Raw genomic sequence first — 19,308 nt, 5'->3', positions numbered from 1 at the left:
GGCCTTGTGAAAATTAATGAAGCCTGACGGTTACAGAGTGAAAGGTCAGAGGCAGAGCTTGCACTTACCTAACATTTCTGTTTTGTTGTGTCTAACAGCGTGTTTAACAAAGGGGAGCTTTAATGTACAAGCTTTAGATTTATCACAGGAATTCAAGGGTCTCAGCCTTTGCTTCTCCCTGTGCTGTGGTCTCATGTTTTCTTTGCATAAAGGCAAAACAGTTAAACTTTCTTTCATTCATCTACTCCTCTTGCTGTGTTGCCCATGTGTGTGTTTTGCCTTTGTTTTTCCTTCTCCAAAATTTTCTCTTGGGGGTGGGGGGCGGGGAAAGGAGGCATCTGAACTGATGATAGTTTAAAAAACTGGTGGAATACTTTTCATCAAGAAGATCTGGAGAGATTTTGTACTTCAGTTCTTTGTACTTTTTTAGAAGCATGTTCTGATTTTGTGCATGTTTTGTCTTTTATTTGTCTGCTTTTTTCTTTTTAGTTATTTCATTCTGTAGATTTCTATAGACAGAGAGGTAAAATGCTCGTAAATGGTTCATGGGTTACGTTTTCAGCCAGCATGTTGGTGGACATCAGTTTTAGTTATTCCATTGAGGATGTTTTGTGAAGGCTGTTTGATTAAAACAGCTAGAATATTTTCAGTCAGTTGGTCAATCTCATCCTAGAAAAGATGTTTGGTTTTCCTGCTCCGTTTTGGATCTCAGCACCTGCAGATGATTTTTGGTGAGAGGAGTCCAGCTTATCATATGAAAGCTCAAGTCTGTACAACTGTACTTATACAGTCTACCTCATTTGTTGCTGCGAAGGAGAAATCGGAGCTTTTGAGATACTCTGTTTTTCTTTTAAAAGGCTAAAAGGAGCCTGTGTTGTGATTGTGCCATAAATGCTGGGAAGAGAGAGTAATCATGGCCCTGAGGTGCAGTGGGCTTTCCATAAGAAGCCTGTACGAAGACTTACAGAGCTGCTGTGGCCAGTACCAGGTTCTGCTGGTTGCCCTCGCCTGCTGCCCATTTGTCGGTGGGCAGCTTGGGCAGCTGCGGCCAGACAACTGACAGCAAACCTGTGCTGCAGCAGGAACTGGAAGTCCATAGGAACCACACAAAATCTGCTCATTCAGTGTTTATCTCCAGATGTGTATGTGGTTGGCTATAGGTGAACGTTCCATGACCAGTTTTGCATTTTTGAAGCATATAGGATATACCGTAAATTCAAGATGATTCACTTGCACAGGCATCTCACTTGTACCGATTTCCTTCTTTTTGAAGGGACTAGGATTTGCACTAAAAGGTTTCTCAGCCCATTTCTCAACATATGGCCAAAGGGTCTAGGAGGCTATGAAATGGGCATGAAAATGCTTCACATTTCGTGGAAGTGTGACGTGGTTTGAATAGTTAATGCATGCATATGCATATTCAGGGCTTCACATCAAAAGCACTTGCATAGCGTTTGTGTGTAAATACAGGTTGCTACTGTTATGCAGACAGCTAGTATCACATTATTTCTTATTGCTCTACTTCCCTGTGGGTTTTGTAGGTAACAGTAGTCAAAAAATAATGTGATTTTCTATTTTTATAGGGACTCGGCAGTTAACATTCATTATCAGTCAGGCTCCTTTTCATGTCTGGCAGCTCTTGGGTTGTGTGACTAAACTGTACTCATATGAAGCATGCCATTAAAATGGGAACGGTTGTTCAACAGATTAGGGACTCCTAGGATCAAGTACTTACGGTGAACTTAAAAAAACACTGGAACACCTACTTACGTAGGTTAAAAAAACACTCCACTCGCCACCTTCCCCCCGGTTCTGTGTAATAGGTGTATTTAAAGTCAGTCTGTTGTTCAGCTAACATGTTAAAGCAGTAGAAGTGGTTGCAGCCAGCAACAGAATCCTGCTTTACTAGTGTACACAGAGCCTCATTCGTTTTTTGCTACATCATTTTCAGCTGGATCAGTTTCCCGATCCACTGTGCTCTGCAGCCACCAAATCCTTGTGTTGGCAGAGGTGAGGTGGCACAGGAATGAGGATGAGCACTTGGGGGACAAAGGTATGTGGGACTGTAGCTTGGGTTGACTTGTTAAATGAGAAGTCACAGAAATCTGAGACTCCCAGATTAATATATTTAGCATAAACAATTCCATTTCTACAAGTTCTTAACTATCTTTGCTTCTACTTGAGCAAGAGTGATACTGACCTTTTGTCTTCGAGAGAACAACTTGTCTAATTGCACTGTTTTCTTGGTCAATGATTACATTGTGCCCTTGTTTCTACTGTTGAGGGCAGATGTTGAAAAACATCTTAGCCAAAATAATATGAATATATATTGAAGGTGCACAAACACAAACTCTGTGTGTGTATATACATGTAAATATATGGAATTTCAAATACTCAGTATAAGTGACTCTGCTTCACAGACTTGGTACCATAACCGTTTCTAGCAGCTGTAATTTTAGCCTTTTGATCTCACCTCTTAAACATTTAAGTAGTTCTAATTTAAACTCAATTATTATGGTAGGAATTGGTAATAGGGGTTTCTGAAGTGTTCAACCCAGCAAAAGGATCAAACTCTTTTCCTAGTTCGGACAGCGGTTCTTCTATCTTTCCAGATTTATGGTATAAATTAGAATGTATAATGTTACTGATGCATGGTGGAAAATTTAATAGTTAGGAAACTAGACTAATAAAGACCAAGTGTGGCTAACAAAAATTTAGTGAAGGAAAATGTGGAAATGCCTTTCAACCTGTGTATTGTGCTACAGCATCTCTCTCTGTGTACAGACAGCACAGATGTAGATTAATCTGGTCAAGATGAAACGAAAATACCATGGAGTATGAGATTTTTGTGTGTGACTTTTTATGCTTCCGTATTAAACACAGAAGGTCAGCAGATTAGAGACAAAGGGCGGGACTGCCAAAAGAAAACACACCAAATATAAAGTGTGTCAGAGAGAATGAATGTTGTGCATTGCCACAGGGTCTTCCACGAAGGGAAGACCTGAATGCGATGAATAAATAGCTAATCTGATTGCAGGTAATTTACTGCTGTGATTAGTGCTATATAGTCTTTCCTCAGGGAAGAGGAAAGAAGTGGATGAGACTTCCTCTTGCTGCTCCCCTTTGCTTGAGCCTGGCTTTTGATGTGTTTGCATTTAGATGAGTGGTGTTGCCCATCGCTAGCTCCCGAGCCAGCTCCGGAAAAGCACAGCAAAATGTGGCTGGTTATAAAGTCAGAGAACTAGGTAGGGAGCCAGGTCAGACCTTGGTGCCCACCCTATGGTAAATATTAAAGTATGTACAAATACGGAGTGAAGCACATTTCATCTCATCTCATCTCATTGCTGGGGGGTGGACCTGGGTCTGTAGCCATGACATCCACAGCCAGCCCTGGTTACTCGCCGGCAGTAGGTGTGCAGTGCTGCCGAGCTAGAGCTTACAGGTAGACGCTGACGAACTTTGGTCCCCGCGGGATTTCTCCTCCAGGGCCTGTTTTGCTTTACTTCTCAGTCTGGGTGTTGGTCTTTGGGTTTCGTTGCCGGGGTGGTATCCTGGGCTCCCCAGCGGCACCGGGCAGAGGCTGTTCTCTCCCAGGGCTTCCTGGCTCTCAAGAGCTAACCAAGCAGAGCCTCTTCTTAGTCTTCATAAAATCAACACCTGTCTTGACACCAGCTGCACTAAATACAGTTTGGGTTTTGCTGCTGATCTCAGGTGCTTATATAACATGTATAATGTTACATTTATATGTTTTAATAATCGCTGCTGTCACCATTGGCTTGTCTTTTCGTGTCCTGTGTGTCTCCAAATTAAGCCCTCTTTTTCAAGGTGTCAAGACAAAAACACCGCTGACTTCAAGCAAAATGTTCCAGACTTAATTGGACATAATATCAGCAAAATGTGCTGGTTTTCACATCTATCAAAATACATAGGAGAAAGTGCAAAACCTGAACATTTATCCAGTAAGATGAGAAGTTTTCTCTGCTAAAACTGGCAAATGTTGATAACTTGGCAGAAACCTGAATTTAACTTCTCCATCCTACTTCTCCGAGAATTTAATCGCATCTAGCTTGTTTTGGGGGATTGATAGTTATGACAAGTGTATCAAATTTCATCCCAGTGGTATCTTTTATGTTTCCTGAGAGAGGAGAAAATAGCAATTTTACCTTGTGCCCAGGAGTCACAGAAAGCAGGAATTGTAGGTACCTGCCACATTGAGTTTTTAAATAAAAATGAATTGCAGGGCAGCATGTAGCAGAGATGGGGAGGAGGAGGGAAGAGGGAAAGGAGTGAGGCATAAACTGTAGAGGAGCATTTATTGGATCTGCCCCAGCTTTTAATCTAGTACAACACCGCAGAGAGTTATGAATATGTATGAACTGCATTTTGTTCAGATGTGAGGAGTCTGAGAAGATGTCAGCTTGTTTTTTTCAGGGGATTTGTAGCTTTTTGGTTTTCTATCCAGAATTAACTAATTTTGCAAAGATGATGTTTATATAGATATCCTGTGTAACTCCTGTTTCCGTGCTGTAAATATTGAAAAGCAGAGGATTTTGACTGGTTCCCTGCAAATCTTATTTAGGGGCAAGTTAATCTTCTTGTAAATACTTACAACGTTACTTTGAAACTTACTTCTTAAAAAAACCACAAACCCAAACAGTTTTGAAAATTGAAAGACATGTTTTAAACTAGCAAAGCCACATCTGTTTAGGAGAATTGTATTCATGAGAAATATATAGCGTCCGATTCTGTGTTCCTCACGGCAGATGTTTGGGAGTACCAGAACTGGAAGATGGACTCATAGATTTCCACATGCATTTTGCTGCCTTTGGGGGAGGAACGACACCCACCACAAAACTAACCTTTTCTAAATGATTATTAGGAATAAACATCAAAATGATTTGGTGTAAGACTAGAAAATCGGACTTATGGTGAAAGCAGTAGAAGTTAGCTTTGAATCAAACTTACATGTGATTTTTTGGCAAGTCACAGTGGGACAGATTTTGTAAAAGAACCTAACTTCTGTGAAGACACCACAGTATAGGACCATATTTTTAAGGGAACTCAGCGCCCGGTATGTTTATTTGGAAGATCTGGCACTGATTGTTGGTACCAAGTGCTGGAAAATCTGTCTCTGAACTCTGAAAATCTGGCTCTGTGGGCCTGATCCATGCCTCCTTCAAAACAATGGGAATAGTTGCCCTGAATTGGGGTGATCAAGCCTGCGTTCTCTATCTCTGACCCTCACGGTATGTGAATTAACCACATTTCCTTTTTCCTACCTGCCATCTTATTTGCCTGAGTTTCATGGTTTCTTGTACATGTGTACTTCTTACAGAAATGAGATACTAGCATAAACTGAATAATAATAATAATAAAGCGAAAGTCCGTTGCAAGTGAATTGAAGCTTGGAGAACAGACTAGGTCTGGAATAAATGTCACGTGAACACAAATTAATCCGAATAACAGCATAATTTAAAAACAACAGCACCAGCAGCCTAGCTCAGTACCTCATGCCTGGTACCCTCATGACATACTTGTGAGACATGCTGCAGCCTCTGGTATGCCTACCCGCTCGGACAAGGTGAGGTATCCCACCTCAGGTCCCTCCTGTGGACTGGGACTCGGGACCACTGTCCGTGACACAGCCCCTGGACTGAGTGGTGGGACTCAGTCACATCTTAGGGTGATCTAAACCAGTGTGTCGTCAGTGGAAAGCAAGGGAGCAGTGGTGCTTTGTGCCACGTTTGGAGCTGCTTTGGTGCCTACCAGCTTGTTCGGTTTTAATGCTTTTTACTGTGACATTGCTTTGTGTGACATTACATTTTAACACAGTTTCATTGAATGGAAGAGAAGCAGCGCTAATAACTTCTTCTCAAGATGGAGATGCACACAGCTCTTGGGTATTTCATTCTGTCACTGCTGGCTGTCTACTGATTGTGCCGGCAGTGCTGGTATGGGAGGAAAATGTGCTAATTAAGTCCTCTTTTTTGTTATTTCAGGAAACCTACCATATGAATATAAAATAGTGATTGCTGGGAATCATGAACTGACATTTGATAAGGAATTCATGGCAGACCTTGTTAAACAAGATTACTACCGCTTTCCCTCTGTGTCCAAATTGAAACCAGAGGACTTTGACAATGTTCAGTCACTCCTGACAAATAGTATTTACTTACAAGATTCAGAGGTAACAGTTAAAGGATTCCGAATATACGGTGCCCCGTGGTAAGTCTCAATTTAAACTTTCTTTGCTGTTTATTACTTGAACCACAGCAGGAATCCCTCCTGTTGTCAAATGCATGAAGTTGCTTTGTGGCATTACCCTGCAGAACAGTATCAAACTTCGCTGTAAACCACCCTGAAACAATTGCCATGTGGGTTTTTTTTGATGAATAGGTTGTATTTAGCCATGTGTGTGAAATAAGATGAAAGGAATTGTAATTATTTCTACTGTGCCTGCTGAATGCACTTAAAAAATTGTGGACTCAATATCTACTCCGTGCTTGTGGATTAACAGCAGTGGCATCTTAGTATGTGTTACGGAAGGAAACTCCATTATATTGTATGGTGTTCGGGTATTTAGGTCTACCGTGCTAACAAATTAGTATGGTAGCATTTAACACCCACACAGAACAAGGTACGATGCAGCAGGTGCTTCAAGTGTTATTTCTGATTGGTTCTAGGCATTGTTTTCTTTTGCTTGTAAAGTTGGGATAATGAAATTTCAAGCCAGTTTTGATCTCATTTCACCCCGTGACAAGCTTGTGCGGGAAAAACTGCTGTCCAGTTTTGTACTAAGGAGACTCTTCTTGTTTCTTCCACATATTGTTTAATTCTGATGTCCGATATCTCTGTGTGGAGCCTTGGGTAGCACTTGTTTTGAATTCTTACACTAACTGAACTTCAGTGATGGTGATAACCTTTAGGCTACTTGGTGTTCTTAATTGTCAGCTGAAGTACTTAGATACTAATTTATGCTCACTTGTAAGAAGCGTTTATTATAGTCTTATAACTTATATTTTTCATGTCAGGCTTGCTTTAAATGTGAAAGTAGGAGAGGATGGGGGAATGGCAGGGGTTGAACCAAAGAATAGGGCAAACCTCTGCAGATATTGGACATTTACCCCTTTGCCTCATCTCCATTGACTGTTCACTTGGCCCACAGGCCGTGGTGATTCACACACCACCACACACGTTGATGCTTCTGACAGCTTGTTTTTTTTGTCATATTGTGTACGTTAGTGCTGGCTAGAAAACTCTGATGTAGCTCTATATCTTGCATTCTTGACTTACAGCACTAATTTTTTTAATTTAAGTCACAGCCTTTAGCTAGTAGTTTAAATCAGCCTGGCATTTCTTCGCTCAAAAAATCTAACCCTAAATCCTGCAGTGTGAGGTAATTGGGAAAGATGATCTTAATTCAGGTTAGGAATCATCTCTTAAAGACATTTCAAAGTAAGAAGCCATGGCATGTGAGGCCTTGGGTAGTGTGAGGTGGATTTGAGACTTGCTGCAAGGTGAGCAGCTGTCTGAGCTGGAAGGTTAGCTGCTGAGATTAAGATTGTGCTCAGCATCTTCATATGTATGTCTCTGACTCGGAGCGCTTGTATTCTGCAGACGTCCGATGATTATGAAGTGTAGGCATCTTTTCAAATTTATTTTGGGGCAGATTTACATGAACTCTTCTTACTACAGAGTTGCTAGAGAAATACGGAGAACGTGGAATCCAAATTTGGGGAAGAGAGAGCTTGGTATTCTGAAATGGAGAACCGTGCGATATGCCTTTATGTTTACATTTATATCTAGTGGCAAAACGTAGTGATCTTTTTTCCCCTCTTTTGCTCCTGAATCCATAATGGCAATCTGTTATCCTTTTGTCTCCAGCTACATTTAGAAGTTCTTTTGTTTTACAGGTATACGCATGGATTTAGACTGTTTGTTCTGAAATATTAAGGGACACCACATCAAGGAACTGAGTTGTTTTAACCGTAACAGGTGAATGGCACCTGTATTCTGACCTAGTCATGGAAGACAAATCTTATTATTCCTTCCTATAATCCATTGATAACTGCATTTTTCCAATTAGTGATCAATGGGAAATGAAGCTAGATTGCTAGAAAGGCATGCTGAGCTCCAGCCAAGTGCAGACTTATCTCTCTTTAAGGATGTTGCATTTGTGTTCATCTGGGAAAAACTGTTGTCGAAGCATGTTTTGAGCAACTGTTGGCGTGGAGTTGAGGCTATCATTTTGAATATGGCTTTTTAGATCAGCTAGTCTGTGTTCAGAGCACAGAGATGCGGTGTCATCTTTTCGGGTTCTCTTTCCTTCCCCCCCCCCCCCCCCAGCCCCCTGGAAAAAGTGAAAATTTTGCTGATCTCCTGCATTTTAGTTGGTCTTTGAGAGAAAGGAAAAGTCATGTCACATTCTAGAAAAATCTGTTCCGAATCTGTTCTGTGCCTGGAAACTGAGACACGATGATCAGACAAGCCTATTAGCACTTCTTGAATTTTTTATCCTTCCCCTCCAATCCCATCTCACTCTGCTACTATAAATCTTCAGATTACCCCAAATGAAGAGAATTTGTGGGGTTTTGTATGTATTTATGACCTCCTTACCCCAATTAGTTCTGTCACAGAAGTGGAACACTGGTCATTAACCCAGAAGATGCACCAACCCTAAAATGAGAGAAGTTGGCATGTTCAATTTATGTGCATTTTTGTAAGTATTTCCAGAGGGAAAAAAAATCTCATTTGCTGATAAAGCTACTGGTTTTAATTTAAAAAGAGGGATCAAACCAAGAATAACAGCTGTGATTCTGGAGGTTTCAGCCTGTCAGGGGTTTCTAAGAAGTAATTGCAAGGATCCTGGGAAAACTGGCTATAAGTCATCTATTTAGAAAATGTAAATTGCCAACTCAGTGTAACTACAGGAAAGAAATATCAGTCCATATTCATTACATGTTATTACTCATGGTACATCTGAAAGCTTTCTAAAGACCTAAGAGAATTCAAGTAGTGCCTCCTAACTTACAATTTAGTAGAATTTGTATGTAGAAAATAACTTACAATACACGGGAGCATTCATGTGTGTTTGCAATTGGAATGTGCGGTGGTGCATATCAACAGCCTCTAAGGAGCAGAAAATTTGAATTTAGCCTGATGATTCTGAGAGTATTAAATGGCATTAGCTGGAGGGGAGCTGAAAACAAGAGTATCAGCCCCTGCAAGAGAAAAGAGCGAGGGTGGGACATGAATCACATTCAGAGCTCTGCTCATTTTCAGAGGTGGAGAATGTAACTGACATTTTCACACCTTAAATAGGAGATTCTTTGATGTACCTTGAAGGAGCAAAATGGCTGAAGATTTTCCGTTTGGTCTATAGATCACAATCCACAAAAACATTTCCCTCCTTTCTCTTCCTTCTGACTTTGCCCTGTGAACCTGGCTTGTTTGGTGGGAAAAGAATTGATAGTTTATGCAGTGGAAACTCTTAAAGATTCCAGCGGAAACATTTTCTCCTTTGGAAATTTGAGATTGAGGCTATTTATTGAACAGGACAAAAAATACAAACAGTAATGGGTATACGAATCTTTTAAGTCTTAAAACTCCATTTGTGAAGTATACATAAGCATAACTCATAGTGATGTGTCTGTAAAAGGGTAAGGCGAGACAGTCTGTTTTTGCTGCAGCTTTGGGTGCTGAATATGTATAAGTGAATACGTCTAAGTTTTATTTAAATTCAAATGTTGTTATTTTAAAATACATGTGATCTTTTAAATTATATTTGAAATTGTTCATCAGTGCTAAGGACTGAATTTACTATAGTGTGCTGCAGAGGTTTGAATACAAATATTCAAGCAATGTCTGTTTTCTAATGAAGCTTTAAAAGCATTCAAACCACCAGAGAACTGCAGTTAACTGGAGCCAGGATTTGTTTAAGCCACGTTTTGACAGAAGGAATTGTTCAGGGAGAATATTTTTCTCTGTTTTATTTTGTTCTGCTATTCAACTCTACAGGTAGCTTTTATTTTGTTTGAAAACCAAAAATAGTTCAAATTGAAAAGTATTCTGATAAGCTTTGTGTGCATAGAAATCTATGGTAGTTAATTTCATTAATAATGTGTCAATAGGCCTATTTATGGATTTTAAATTCTGTTCTCCATAAAAATTCCACAAAAAAGGTCACAAGCTGTAAGTATAAAATAATCTAATGAAGCAATCATTTACATGATTTTTAGCTATTAAAATACATGGGCAAATTCCACCCATATCGAGCAGAATTAAAAGTAAACCTGAAGACCTAAGACTTTCAGCCTATATATTTGTTTAGATGACTACAGATAAATTAATCTTTTTGAGGGAAGAAAATGTTTAATAGAAAAGCTAATTCAATATAAATCAATGCATTTTAATGGTTAATGGAATCAACTTTGTGGAAATACCTGAAAAGCACAAACATGAAAGATTAAAATTGATTATTATTTAAATAATGACTGAAATCTGCAATTTGCATTATTCTGATGATAATCAATTCATCCCGAATGAAGCCGGGAATAAAGCTCTTCCCTTCTGACAGGAACGGCAGCATTGTTCAGCAATATCCTGCACATTTGTTGAGTTGTAGCTTGTTCGGGTCTCAAGAACAGAAGCACAAAGCTGGCCTCCCAGTTGCTTTTAATGAATACTAGTGGGTTTTTCCTATGTCCAAGAATTTGATCTGTAGGGTGATCCAGAGGTCAAGAACAAACGGTTCGCTATCGCTCACCTCTGCGAAGCCAAGGCTTTCATTTGCTTTTTTTAGTAACTCTAGAGGAAGTGCCTTAACTCTTTTTCAGAAGCAAAATTTTAATTGGCATAGATAATGCAGGCTTAAGAAAGTATAGACAGCTTCAGTCATCTTCTTTAAAAATAATGTTTTGTGCAATATTTTTTTCTGCATTTTTTTTTCTTTGCTTTTTAGCCCAGTGTAAATTTGGGGTATTTCATCGAGTGATTTTGCATCACTTTGGGATTATTCCTGTAAGTCTATATTTCTTCCCCTGCTTCATTTGCAGTCGTATTTTAATATAAGTATCTCCAAGTTAGTACCTCTGCCTTGTTCCGATCAGTGTTTTCAGACTTTGTGTTTATCCTGTCAGAAAAGCATCAGATGTTGGATTTTTTTCATTTCAATTATAAGTTTTGTAATGCATCATGGATTTTGCTGACAGTCTTCAAGTTCTTGAAATAGCAAGCAAATTAACAGCAGATACTGAGCGTGAGGACTGGAAAACCAATTGGCAACTCACATGATAGGATTCAGATATACTGATGGGCTGGAATGGATCTCATTTCTTTTATTTTCATAGTCTTAGTTGGCAATTAGCTTCCGCCTGAAAAAAGGAGGAATAGAAATTGGACTACTCAGCAGTAAAGTTCTTCATTGCTATTTACCAGCAAGGAAACCTGGGGTTGGAGTTTTTCAGGGATTCCAGCGTTCATGTGGTAGAAGTCAGCAGCTGAAAAAAGTATTGGCAAGGACTGAAGTCTTCTGTCAATCTGTTAAACAAACACACCACCACTGTGGCATGGTTGTGTTTAAAGGTGCAGACTTCTGTTTCGTTTTTCTTGGCATTTGTCCTTCAGGTCTCTCATTTTAGGACCGAAGAATGTATTCCCCCCGGTCTAGAATTGCAGCGGTTTGTTTACATTTTTTGCCTTGTTGGCTATGTCGCTGATTTTTCTTCAGCCTCCTTGATATCAGATGCACTTCGAAGTAAAAAATGGTTATGTTTGCTTTTAAAAGCTTTCTTGAGTTCTTTTTTTTTTTTTTAAATTTGTTAAATATATTTAATCTCATAAGTAATTTCTAATGCAATGATGCTAATGTGTCCGAGCCAATTCTTTGGAAAGCTCTGCATCCTGGCACTGGGGCAAATCATGAAATGTTGACCTTTCCTTCAGGCTTGACTTAAGCAGGAATAAGAACTTTAGGATATTCATTACTAGTATAACACACAGACGGTGTCTGTTTGTGGGTGGAAGTCTAGCCAGTTAAAACAGACATAAAATGGTGGCTCTCTTAGCTCTTTTGAATCTTTCCTAGAGTGGAAACAGGGATTTGAATCCTCCAGAGCAGCACCAAAGACACGATTGTGGGTCTCTCCTCTGGGTCTCTCATTCCTGCACCATTTGCCTGGAGTTCAGTTGGTGCTGCGCAAAAAAAGCAGAGCGCCAGAATGAGCATGGGCTGTGCTGTTGAGGGGCTAATTAGTTATGGTGGTCTCCTGTTCATAGGTTGAAGTGTGGTTTGCTCCATAACGAGGTCATCTTGATAACAAGTTGTGCAAACAAAATCTGCAAGTTGTGCATGTGTTTGTGGTTTTGCTTTGTTTTGTTTTTTTGCTCACCAGCTGTCCAGGAACAAGAAGTTTGCTTTCCTTTTGCTGAACCCTGGAGTAACGCAGTGGTCAACGTGGCATTTGTGCGCACTGAGCAGGTGGAAGGCATTTGCATGCAGTGAGGATTTAGGAAGAGTAGGGAATAATGAGAATACTACAAAACCCATGGGATTTTCAGCTTGGCTGCTACAGCCTTCATCTTGGGAGGAGGTCTGAACTGCCTTAAAGAGTGGGAACTGGGGAAAGGGGAGGGAAGGAGAGAGCTAACCCAAATGTGGAGATGCACTGTTCTGTATGGGATTGGACTCAGTGTTGTATGTTGATGCTTGCTTGAATAAATTCTTCCGTGTGGCTTCTGCACTTCACAACTCTTACTTTTCCATTTTCTTCTACCTGTACGTGCACCATATCTCTTTGTGGTGGTCTAGTGTAGGAGGGGGGAAATACAAAACTGAAAATACCATGCTGTTAAGGTTGACTGAAAAATTATTTCACTCAAGGACAGCCACCTTCACAGTAGGAGACTGGAGAAGAGAGGGGCTTGAGCTTTGATGAACTTACATCAGAACTGATTTTGCATTGGATGGTGCTCTTCAAGCCCCACTGCTTTCTTCCCTTCATGGCCCCCATGTGGTATACCCTGAATGGGAAGAGGTAGGGAGCAGCTGGAGGCTTTGAGCAACAGGCAAGGAGGCTGTAGGAGTGCGAGTGGGCGAGTGCAAGCCAGAGCCTGGCTGCTGGAGCCCAGGGCAGGAGGAGGTTCAGGACCCTCTGGAGCAGCTGGTGAGCTGAAGAAACCAGGGCTTCAGCGAGGAACTAAGTGGGAGACCAAGACTTTGCTGTTCAGGGTAGATGGACTACGTGAAGGCTGTATCATTGGAAGGGCAAGACCCATACTTGCCCACCCATCTGATGGGGAGTTAGCAGCAGTGCTGCTGGTTTGAAAGCAATGGATGCATGAATCATTTCTAAGTCAGGAGTTGTGACCATAAGTGAGAAGAGACTACACGGGCCCATACCTTCACAGTATGAGCATCAACCCACACTGGAAAAATGTAGCCAGCCCCTCCCCCTTCAACAAGGGACCTAAATGTGCCAAGTTTGGAACATGAGCAGTTTCACTGACTCGATATTAGTAATAAGCCTTAATTATCAGTTAAATACAGATATACATATAGAGACCTTTGCTGAATTAAGTTGTAATTGGAAAAAGTAAGGTTGCTTTCAAGTGTTTTTACAAGATGCAGTGAAATGAATGAGAATGGAGGGTCAGCAGGGGAGAAGATAGGTGTTGTCCTGTGTACTGTCAGGAATGTGAAACGGATCTAGTCTCCAGGTGGCTTGCTTCTTATTTCATCTATTCAGGACAAACAGGAAAAAATTTGGAAGAATTTACATTGCTTCGGGTGGAGCTGATAGTAAAGCTCACGTGATGGTGATAAAATGAAGTAGAAATAGAAGAGAAATTATGTTTGAAATACTATTTGGTTTTAATACAAAAGTCAGTCAAGTAGCAAGTGACTAGATTTTGTTAGCTCCCAGTGAAGAAGATTTCTCTTGACCGTGTTCAAGATGATTTGGGTCATATTTATCTAATATTTATTGATCAGAATGCTAACTTCACCCTGACACGTATAAAATGCTTAAAGTAATTCACAGAGGCTAGGAAATAAAGCAAAAATTGCACAAGCACTTCAACTGAGAGAACACTGATCATGAATCTGAGCATAGACATAAAGGTCAAGAGTGACAGCTACATTCGTCAGATTTTCGTGAGAATCAGTCCAGTAAAATAGATCTGGCACCTTATTTCAGAAGTGGTCAACACTCATGGATTCAGTTAAAAATCAATGAGACCGCTGGGTGTTTATAACCACCTCTAAAATGTTTAGGTGCTGCTCTGCATTATGGTTTGTGTGCATCTGAAGTATGAGAGTTGCTGACATTTCTGACTCTCCTAGTTAAACATCAAAATCTTCATGAGGCTGAGAGCTATGTGTGTGTGTGCGCACACAGAGAGAAGCCTTAAGCAGTGGTTCTCAGGCAGGAAAATGGCAACAGCTTATTACTGTGCCTTCGTAGATGGGGCAGAGTTGCATACACCCCTGAGCGAGTATAGAAGGGCTCACAAGCTGTGATGCCTTGATACCTCCTCAGTTAATTTTGCACAGGCAAGGGCATCGTTTCATGGCCTGCATGCAGAGTGTACCTGGGAGAAAGTCATGGGAGTTACCACCTAGTAACTCTGTTCTGCGTTGCTTCTCTTTAACATTTTTAGATAAACATTAAACACAATGTGCTTTCATATCTGTGCTTCACGGTTTGCCTTGCATACTGACATGCATGTCGCGCTTGGAAACCCGGTGCCGATGGCTACTTTGACATAGGAAATAATGCTTCCTAGAAAATGAGCTTGTGATGATTTGAAATCATCTGACAAGTGTGTTGTCATATTTATTTTGCAAGTAATGATGTGAGTACTTGGCTATTGTATCTGCACATCTTGCCAACTTGTCTGTCCTCTGCTTTCTGGAGAGCTCTCGCCTTCCGCTTTGATGCTTCAGCCGCATGTGCTGGATGGGTAGGACTAACAAAGTAGTCATGTAATCTGGTTCCTCAGTAAGCCAGCTGATTTCTGTACGTGTGTGAATCGGTGTGTCTTACTGACAAAAGCTGGTGTTTGCAGCTCCTAACTGCATTGCCCTCTTGAGTAAGGTGTACAAGTTTGTACCCTGAGAATATACTTATGGATTGTGTATTGCCTCAAACTTTATATAAGAAAGCTTTACGTAAGAAGGAAGGATGAATCTTTCAATCTCCTTTTGCTGGCACAGATTTTAATGCATCTTGTTTCCAAAACTGGGAATGTAATAAAAAGAAACTGCAAGAAAGGTGTTCTCTCTTTAACACCTCTCTTGGTGTTCCATCTGGGCTGCTTGGGACACTTCCCATGTCCTGCATAGCAGGAAACTGGAGGAGAAAGGCAAACCGAGCGTTAATCAAAAATCTGTGGTCGTAAATTCTTCCTGTTTTTAATATGGGATCCCCCAATACAGTGTAATCCCCTGGGTTCAGGGCACCTAAATTTGTTTTTTCAGTTCTTAGTAAGTTTGTCTCCCTCATCTGTTTGTGAATGTAACACAGGTTTTATGTTTGTTGAGAAACTTGGAAAATACCATTTTAAGAAAGAATGTCTTCCATTGCCTAACCTGACAATCCTTTCTGGTAAACTAGATTTATAAGGTTCAAGAATGACGTTGCTAGTGTTCTTGTGTATATAGCACTGGAAGAGGCTGAGCTTTTATGAAAGCTTGTAAAATGCACAAATAAGTCAAGTCTAGATCACTTTGCTAGAATTCAGTATATTGTTTAACCTTTCTGTAGATAAGGAGGTATTCTGAAACATACAGGATGAAATCCATCCCTGCTGGAGTCAGAAGGACTTTTTTAGTTCATTCAGATTTTGGACAGCAAATTCCACGTGTTTAATGGGGCACTGGCTGCGAGTGGTACCTGCACTAGTTCTGGAGCTCTGAAGCAGGCACAGATGCAGCATTTTGTGTTGCCGTTATCGCCACTACATTTCATTATAGCCAGACAAGTTGGATACTTTCAAAAGCAGAGAAACAGTTTTCCTCAGAGAAAAAAGTTCCATCACTGACTGTATGGTGTTTGTGTAGACATTCCACATAGTTCATGTATAACTTCTAGATGTTCTTGAACATTAGCAAAACTCCAGGTAATAAAAAAACGTACATGCTCTTGCATTTATTTGTAGGACTTTTCTTTGGCTGAGGACCTTTTCCTACGCGGTGGAATCCTGCTCAGGGCCAGCAAAACCCGCTGGCCAGGCTGGGGCGGCAGGAGCGGCACACCCCCTCGCAGGGTCAGGTGGGGTGCGTGGCACCTCTGCTGGCATCACAGTGCGGTGGCAGCAGAGCTTTGGGTAACAGCCATTCGTTATCTGCCAGTATTGTATTTGCTGATCCGTGTATGTTGAACGGAAAAGTATAATTCCTGCAAATTTTGTAATCACCTCATCTCAACAGAAATTCAAGTGATATTTAGTGAGAGGTGAAAGTGTGCTTTGTTATGACTTTTTTTGTTGTTGTTGTTTCATAAATTTTGGAGTTAAAATACAGATCAAATATTCAGAGATGCAGAGGCTGATCGTGCATCTGGAAGTGAGCTGCTTTAGCACAGAACAGTGAGACCTCGCCATAAGGATGTGCCGTTAGCTGATAATTACTAGCAGTCAAACTACCTAGTGTGTACACCTTTTCTTATTTATATTCCAGTCCTGTAACTTTCCCTATTCTCTTGTGCCTTTGTTCTATTAATCTACAAAACAGGGCTCGACTTGTGATTAGTCCTTAGAGGTTGTTTCTATTAATCAGGCTGCAAAACAGGTCTGCTTGGATGTTCTGCTGCAAGTGCTTAATGTGCTTCCCTCATCAGTCTGCAGCGCAGAGCTGCCAGGGTTGTCTTAAATGGCAGTGAAATCAGTGATGTGTCTGCTGCACTTTCTTTGTGTTTACGTCTTGATTGTGTTGCTGTAGGATGGGGGAAATAAAAAGGAGGAAAATAATTGCAGTCCGATAGAAAATTGCTGAAGTTGGTGACATTTGTGGCTACATGTTGATAGGGAGCTAACCGGCAGCTGCGGGACGGATCCTGTCGCAGCCGAACCCCTTGTTAGGTGCGGTTTGAATGAGAAGAACCTGCCTCATCTGTAAAGGAGAGGATTAAAGTTTAAGCCTTGATCACAGAGACTGAGCTACGTTTTAAACTCCTACAGAGTTTTGAGGAAAAATCCATCCCCATAACAGTCAGAGGGTCATTTAAGATAGTGCGTATTTTCCTGCAGTAGGCAGAAAGCCAGACAGATTTCCCCTGATCTATATATAACAAAAAATAAGCTAAGAATTGGTGGAATATAAACGAAACTAAACTGTTCTGTAACACTTCCATTATTAGAACTTACCGTAAAATTTGAACAATAAACAGCGTGTGTAGTGAGAAACTAATCTAATTTCATTATAGAAGATATTACTAACTATAAAAGTGTAATGATTTATGCTTCTAATTAAATACAGTATTTCCTCCCTGTAGAAGGAAACTTATCTATTTTTAAAATGTATCAGAAGAAACAAACCAGGCCCCTAGTTATTTTTTTCTATACTATTCCTTTGATTTTATTTTGTAAAGTTTTTTTGTTATGTTGATTATGTATTTCTGTGCCAGCTCAATGAAGTCTGTCACTGAACTAAAAGACTTGGGCTGCTGTCTGGAAAAAGCCCTGGCCCTGCGGCAGCTGGGTTGGTCTCAGCTGCTGTGCTTGCCTCTCTGCTGGGTTCATGCCTGTTTTCTCTGTATTCCCATGCTGCACGCCGCAATTTTTTTAGTGCGCAAGCTTAAATTGCCAGCCTTTGCAAAACTGGCCCAGTCTTGACTTGCAGTGAAGTCCACACCTGAATTCTTGTTGGCGACACAGAGAACTGGTCCCTTGCTGCTTTGTGCCATCAGTTATTTAACCGCTGATTGGAAAGGCGTTGTGCTGCCTCACCCCAGCTACAAATGGCTTCGTTAGGCTGTGGTTTGTCCAGTTTAACCTTTCATGGCCTAAAGAGCAGAGTCAAATGCCAGCATGACACCTCTGTCCCTCAGCTGACACCGCGCAGGTGTAATGCCTTCGCTTGTGCCTTGTCGCCGATGTGATCCCAGCACAAATAGCCAAGTGAGCACCTTACACGCACCCAAGTAACCGGTTTCACGGCAATTAAGGAGAAGGGGTTCCCAAATGTATCGCGCCTTGCAAATTTGTCGCACCCGCTCTTCACTGTGTTGGTTGAGGAGGAGCTGGGATTCTGGGTTCCCACCACCTCCTCCTCCCTGAGGCAAACCTGAGGTGTTACAGAGGGCTCACCGTTCGAAGGTGCCGTAGAGTAAAGCCATTTATCAAAGGTTTGCAGACTAGTAATAACAGTCACTGAAGCAAACTGGTAATAGTTTGTACGGTCCAAGGTGATTCTCTTTCCAATTCCAGCCATCTTCGGATAATGCTGTTTCAAGGCCACCACTGTGAAATTTTACATATATTGTTCTTATTAGGAATTCAGAAGAAATAGGCCCCCTAACATGGTTTTCTCTAGTCCTCTTTTGGTAATTTCATTTTCACCAGCTATTGGGGTTTTTTCTTCTTTTTTCCTCCCTCCTTATCATTTTGCCAGTTATCAGAGAAATCACTCTTCCTGCATTGATTCATTTTGACCAGAGTCTGCAAGGCACAGAGAATCAAATTAACTAATATTTTACTTTTGCATGTGATTAATGCTAATGCTTACGAAGAAGAAAATACTTTACTGTGATTTAATTTTCATTCTCTGGTTGATTCCCAGTGATTTAATTTTGCAGAGGGTTGTCTCTCTGCTTATTGTCTCTTATGGAATCATTGAAGTTAGAGATGGAAAAGACCTATTAAGTCATTCCGCCGTCGCAGGGTCATCTCCTAAACTTTATTTTTTAATGTTTTGCCCAGTTTTAAGAAAAGAAGTTTTAGGTAATTCCTTTCAAGATTGTTCCTTAGTGTATTAGGTGTTACTAATGGGAACTAATATTCTGCTCATATTCTTCCTATGTTCATTTAATTTTTGAAAAATCCAAATTGTACCATACTTCATGAGATGAGCCTAGAGATTTCCTGTACCTTTCACGATGTTGATATTTTTGTACCTTTCAGGCCCGGTGTCAATTACATTGTAATATTATTCAGTCCCTATGATACTTTCATTTTTTTCTCTTTTGCTCTTGCTTCTGGTGAGGTTTTTTAATATTCCCAGATGTCAGTTTTTGGTTGGTTGGTTTTTTAAAAAAGATCTGCAGAAGAGGCTCAGAATGAAACCCCGGTATTCTGCGTGGATGTCACTAA

At 40.7% G+C, this 19,308-nt stretch overlaps 1 protein-coding gene across 6 annotated transcripts in view; it reads left to right on the top strand.

Annotated features, from left to right (window-relative positions):
- MPPED2 (metallophosphoesterase domain containing 2) overlaps positions 1-19,308 on the top strand; it is a 109,568-nt gene that overhangs the window by 55,571 nt on the left and 34,689 nt on the right. For 5 of the 6 annotated variants that reach the window (XM_075425948.1, XM_075425951.1, XM_075425949.1 and 2 more), the window contains exon 4: positions 6,000-6,225. In XM_075425948.1, the coding sequence (XP_075282063.1) occupies positions 6,000-6,225 (226 nt within the window). Of the gene's footprint in view, positions 1-1,951; positions 2,054-5,999; positions 6,226-19,308 lie in introns of all 6 variants that reach the window. The other variant, XM_075425953.1, reaches the window with a different exon arrangement.

This window comes from Opisthocomus hoazin, chromosome 7 (assembly GCF_030867145.1).
Source record: "Opisthocomus hoazin isolate bOpiHoa1 chromosome 7, bOpiHoa1.hap1, whole genome shotgun sequence".
Lineage (NCBI taxonomy): Eukaryota > Metazoa > Chordata > Aves > Opisthocomiformes > Opisthocomidae > Opisthocomus > Opisthocomus hoazin.
Note: the sequence above shows the minus strand (reverse complement) of the source record. Positions and strands in the feature narration are given on the sequence as shown.